This window comes from Quercus robur, chromosome 3, assembly GCF_932294415.1.
Source record: "Quercus robur chromosome 3, dhQueRobu3.1, whole genome shotgun sequence".
NCBI classification, from domain to species: domain Eukaryota; kingdom Viridiplantae; phylum Streptophyta; class Magnoliopsida; order Fagales; family Fagaceae; genus Quercus; species Quercus robur.
In genome coordinates this window covers 55,835,291-55,841,615 of record NC_065536.1, presented here as the reverse complement: position 1 = coordinate 55,841,615, position 6,325 = coordinate 55,835,291, and the positions used below count along the sequence as shown (strand labels likewise).

The window sequence follows — 6,325 nt, the reverse complement described above, 5'->3', positions numbered from 1 at the left end:
GAATCAGGGGCAGGTGACCCTCGCCACCACTCTGGCTCTGCCCCTACAAACACAATTGATATCAAAATTTGTGATGGTTGATCCCTCTGCAAGTGGAATACTTTTTAGTTCTAATAGTATTTTTTTTTTCCAAACCATTGACGATATCGATTCCTATTCTCAATTCTCACTGTGCTTTGATCATTCATACTTTTTTTTTTCTTGTTATAAGTATTCATACCGGCTCTTGCAGTATTCATACTTTTAGTATTAATATTTCTTACGATACTTCCGAATGAATTAAGGGAAATAGATTCGTACGTCCAGTGAACTCATCAAGGGTTTGTGATGGTTGTGAATGTATGCTTAGAGAGTGAATCAATGATGTGTTTATTCATTTGGGCTTGGTTGGGTTATGAATTTTTTACGCTAAAAAAGTCCATCAATCTCTATTTGTTTGTTTTCACCACCGAAAAATTGATTTGGTTTATTGTCGAAAGTCGAAACCCCTCATTTGGTTGCTGAGAAGGACAAGAGAGGGGAAGAGGTTTTATTTTAAATTCAATATTATATGTTGTTTTGAATTTTAATTATTGAGGAATTTGCCTTGATAAACTTTAGTGCAAAAAACTTGGAAGTGATTAAACATATGATTTAACGAAATTTGATATTTAAGAAAATTTGGTTTTTGTATAGAACTTAGAAAGAGGTTGGCATGACTTATGACTGAATGGTGGTGTAGGTTGAGTTGCTACTAAAAAAAATAGAGAAAAGAGGGAAAAGCATTGAATATATTTTTTTTTTCCTCCTTAATTGGTGAAAATGATGGAGTTTTGATATATTAAAATTACATTATTTTGAACTTACGTGACATTTAATGGTTACAATATTATTACCAGATTAACTACGTGATATTCAAACCACTCTAAAACATTAAAATTATAATAATTATAATAATAAAATTTGGCAAACCAAAATAAAAAATACCCTAAAAGATGGAGAAAAGCATTGAATGGATTTTTTCCCCCTTCACATGGTGATAATGATGGAGTTTTATCCAAGAAATCAATATCATACCAGAAACTGTTTCGGTATGATCATAGGTACAAAATATTTCGATATCGATTGATATCAGTGTACCATTTTGAAATTATCACTAATTTTATATATATATATATATAATATTACATTCTAAACCAACCCAACATTGTAATTGTAAAATTATAATAATAATATAGATATTCAGTTACATATATAGATCTTTTTCTTTTCTTTTTTTTACCTTGGATTAATTCCTAAAAAAAATGTAGATTTATAATGAAAAATATATAAAAAGTATAAAAAATAAAAATAAAATGAAGTTAATTCTTGAAAAACAGGCGGAAATGTCATATCATATGAGTACAATTCAATCAACTAAAAAAATAAAGAAAAAAGCTTAAATTTTAAATTTCAATAAAGACTGCGGCTGTTATTCACGTTGAAAAAGGCAAAAACTAAAGCTTTTTTCAAACTCTTAACACCCTCCCGTCAACGTGTCCTAGAAACTCACTTTTAATATATACTATTATTATGCCTATGCCATGCACGGCTTAATAAAAAAATATTTTGATAATATAATTAAATTTAATAACAAATAAAATGAAAAAAGAATTAATTCAAAATTTAATATTAAAAAATAAATTGTACTTGTACACTTAAAAGAAATTTAATTTTTATTTCTTATTTTGATATTTAAATCATTTGTTTTAGTGTTGATTTCATTCAAATGGTTATAAGTTATATCAACTCTAAACCAACATATGTATCCATACATAACATTCTGAATTAACAATAAATAAAAATATTTTTTTTTTTTTTTTTTGAGAATCCATTCAAGAAACATTTTATTACGAAAGGATAAAACTTCTGTCATGAATTACATAATCTGTTACATCCCTATGGATGTCTTCTATCCAAACTTGTGGTTCGTACAAGTATTTTGCTAACTTGGCAAGCTTGTCAGCTACTCTGTTTCCATTCCTCCGAACATGAGAGAAAGACACATTCCTCAAACTTGTGATTAGTCTACGTGAATCATCAATGATGTGGCCAAAAGCTGTCATGCAGATTGAGTCCGAAACAAGGTGGCTGTAAATGATCTCGGAGTCAACCTCAAAAATTACGTCTTGTAAGCCAATCTCAATGGCGAAGGAGATAGCTTTCCTGCAAGCTAGAGCTTCCACATCTTCGACTGTGGATGGAAGCGAGATGCGCTCCGACAGCGCTGCAATCACCATTCCTTCAGAGTCTCTTATCACCACTCCAATGCCTGTTGATCCCGTGTCCTGGAAAATCGCACCATCGCTGTTGGCTTTGAATTGAGGTGGTGAGGGGGGTAACCAACGCACTGGGGCGTCCACCAATCTTTGCTGCACTGGGGAGTCTTGGGCTGCATGGTATTCTTGTAGTCGATCCACTGCATCAGCATATAACTTCTCCAAGGGTACCGTGACCTCTCCCATTCGCTTGGAATTCCTATTATGCCAAATACCCCAAGCAATGTAAACAAACGTCTCTGCCAAATGTGATGATTTCCGAGCAAGTATGCCTTGAAATAAGTCACGGAAACTTGCCAGTTTTTCACCCAAAAAAAGTCTACACTCCACCAGCTCCCACCATGCGTTCTTCACCTCTATGCAGTCCCAAAGAGCATGGATTGTATCCTCTGTTTCAGAGCCACAGCGGTCACACATAGAGTTTGCTGTGATGTTTCTCTTCATTAAATTCAGCTTAGTTGGAAGAGAATCATTCACTGCACGCCAGAGGAAATGTTTTAATTTATTTGGCAGATTGAGGGCCCAGATATCTAACCAAAACTGCTTATTTCCCGTTGCATGTGAGGGGCCTGGTGCTTTCACTTCTGCTTCATTTTGAAGGAGCTGATATGCTGTCTTGGTAGAGTAGACTCCCTTGCTTGTTGCTGTCCAGATGAGTCTGTCTTCCGCGTGCGTGGAACTCAGTGGTAGGCCGAGAATTGCAGCTGCTTCATGGGGCACAAATTCATTCTGAATTCTATCTTCAATCCATCTCCCATTTTCTTCGTCAATGAGGGCACACACCCGTGCATTATTAGGCAGATTTTTTTGTGGTGATACCACCCTGCTTGAGTACTCATCCGGCAGCCACTTATCCCCACGAATCAAGACTGACCTCCCATCCCCTATTCTCCATCTCGCCCCCATCCTCACAACCCTACAAGCTTTAAGAATGCTTTGCCAAGCATATGACCCCTTCACCTTCACTCCCTCATCTAGGATAGAGCAATTAGGGAAGTACTTTGATTTAAAGACCTTATGGAAGAGAGAGTCTTTATTATGAAGCAATCGCCATACTTGTTTCCCCAACATTGCTAGATTGAAATTTTCAATATCCTTAAAACCTAAGCCCCCTTGGCACTTCGGTTTACACAAATTTTTCCAAGCCACCCAATGTATTTTCCGCCCCTCCCCTTTATATCCCCACCAAAACTTACGAATTAGGGACTCAATATCTTTACATAAGCTCTTTGGGAGTTTGAAACATGCCATGGTGTAAGTGGGCATTGCTTGGAGCACTGCTTTAATAAGTACTTCCCTTCCCCCTTGTGATAAGAGACGTTCTTTCCAACCTTGCATTTTGTGCCAAATCCGTTCGCGGATGTAACTAAAACTTTGCTTCTTTGCTCTACCCACCAAGGACGGTAATCCAAGGTATTTTTCATAATTTATGGCGGCTCCAACTCCAAGCAGATTTTTGATTTCTTGCTGCACATGTGGGTTGGTGTTTGGGCTGAAAAATAGTTGAGATTTTCCTTGGTTAATTTTCTGCCCCGAAGATACTTCATATTTATTCAAAATATCAAGTATGGAGTTGCATTCTTGTGTAGTTGCCCGGCAAAATAGCACACTATCGTCTGCAAAGAACAAATGGGAGACCTTAGGACCTGCATTACAAAGAGAGACTCCTTTGATAGTGCCTGCAAGTTCAGCTTGTTGAATAAGTGAGTGTAATCCTTCAGCACATAAAAGGAACAAATAAGGTGAAAGGGGGTCCCCTTGACGGAGGCCTCGGTTTGGTGTGAAGTGACCATGTGGTTCACCATTCACCAAGACAGAAAAGGAGACTGAGCGGATACAAGAACTGATAAGGGATATCCATCTAGTTGCAAACCCCAACTTTTCCATTAATTTCTCTAGGAAAACCCACTCCACCCTATCATAGGCTTTGCTCATATCAAGCTTTAAAGCCATGAGCCCTTCTTTTCCTTTTCTCTTGTTTTTTAAATGGTGTAGTGTTTCAAAGGCTATAAGAATATTATCTGTAATTAGTCTATCTGACATGAAAGCACTTTGTGACTCCGACACCAATTTGGGCAAAATTTTTTTGAGTCTATTGGCTATGGTTTTAGACACAATTTTGTATAGGACATTACACAAGCTTATGGGGCGAAAATCTGAGGGTTTTTCAGGGTTTTTCGATTTTGGTATGAGTGATATGAAGGTGTGGTTTAGGTTTTCTGGCATTACACCTGAATTGAGAATAGTTAATGAGGCAGCAATGACATCTTGGCCAACAATATCCCAACAAGATTTGAAAAAGATAGGGGGTAGTCCATCTGGTCCTGGTGCTGTTATTGGTTTCATTTGATTCAAAGCTTGTTCTACTTCATGTGCAGTAAAATCATGGATTAAATCATCATTCATAGAGGGGGGTAATTTTTGAATCAATACCTTGGAGGATCTGATCAAAATTTGAAGGATTGGATGAAGTGAAAATATTTTTGAAGTAGTCCACAAAAGTCTCACCAATAAGTTTTGGTTCTTCCACCACCGACCCATCATCCAAAAGTAGCTTGGATATAAAATTCCTCTTGTTCCGTTGGGTTGCTCAGCCATGGAAATAGCTTGTGTTCAAATCCCCTCCCTTCAACCATTCAACCCGTGACCTTTGTTGCCACAAGCACTCCTCCTTTACCAAGAGTTCATACACCTCACCCCTTAGAATCCGCACTTGCTCATGACTAATCCCTGCCATGGATAGTTGTTCGGCTGCTGCTAGCTCCTTCTTTTTTTTCATCAACATTCGGCGTATATTACCAAAAGATAACCTACTCCATGACTTTAAGCTTAATCTGCAAGCCTCCACCTTCCCCATTAATTTGCCCACTGAGTCATTTGAAATTTCCCCTTGCCATGCACTTCTAATGATGCCCTCACACCCTTCATCTCTCAACCATACAGCCTCAAAGCGGAATGGTCTGGATTTATTGTAGAATCTAATATTTTCATCATCTGAACAAACCCATAATGGACAATGGTCTGATAGCGTACCTTGCACATGGTGCACTCGCACTGTGGGAAACATTTGTATCCAAGACGGTGTTGCCACCCCTCGGTCTAAACGAATCCAAGTCACCTCTCCATCAAATTGGTTGTTACACCATGTGAAAGGGTTACCCACGAACCCCAAATCTCGAAAACCACAAAAATCCAAGGCTTCTCTAAATTCCCTCATCTGTCTCTCCCTTCTGTTTGCACCACCCTTCTTCTCTTCCGCTTTGATTATTTCGTTGAAATCCCCCATGCATAACCAAGGTATATCCATTTTCAGGCAAAGGTGTTTTAGTAGCGCCCAAGAATGTTCCCGGTTGGCTGTTATTGGGTTTCCGTAGAAACCCGTTAACCGCCAGGCGTCATCCATTCCAGGGTTAACTACTGCGTCGATAAATGTTGGTGAAGAATCTAGTACTTTGAGATCAATCCCGTTCTTCCAATAGAGTGCTAATCCACCACCTGTATTCATCCGAGGCTCAATGTGTACATTTTCTAACTTAAGCTTCGAACAAAGTTTCTTCAAATACTGCTCCTTTGATCTTGTCTCCATGAGGAAGAGGATTGAGGGCGATTTGTTTTTCACCAACTCGGTGAGTTCTAAAACTGCACGTGGTTGCCCCAAACCACGGCAGTTCCAACTTATGCAATTCATTGCGTCTGGTGGGGCTGCTCCACAGCCTCCACCACTTCAAGAAAATCATCATTGTCACCATGGAAAACTTGTTGGCGTTTGGAAGGTAAATGTGACTGACTGCCCTCTGCCTCAGCTTCTCTTTTCTTCCCTACAATCTGTTCGCATTGTGCTACCGTGCTGTTTGTTGCCGCTCTTACTTTCCTGGTCCAGGTTGGTAGCACACGGCGATGAGTTGTTGGAGTGGGAACCCTAGGGTTGTTTTGGAGGTCACGTGGATCATTAACTTGGCCATTGCTTGTGGGACTTAGTGAGACACGTGCGCTGGACTCTTCATGGCTTTCCCGATTTGCTTCATGAC

General features: G+C 38.8%; 1 protein-coding gene across 1 annotated transcript; it reads right to left on the bottom strand.

Annotated features, from left to right (window-relative positions):
• Positions 1 to 4,887: 4,887 nt before the first annotated feature.
• Positions 4,888 to 5,985, bottom strand: LOC126719816 (uncharacterized). The gene has a single exon (XM_050422327.1). It carries the CDS (start codon positions 5,983 to 5,985, stop codon positions 4,888 to 4,890), a length of 1,098 nt encoding a protein of 365 aa, XP_050278284.1.
• Positions 5,986 to 6,325: the final 340 nt, after the last annotated feature.

Coding starts and splice junctions, on each gene's coding strand:
- LOC126719816 (XM_050422327.1), bottom strand. CDS start 5,985: ATGAATTGCATAAGTTGGAACTGCCGTGGTTTGGGGCAACCACGTGCA.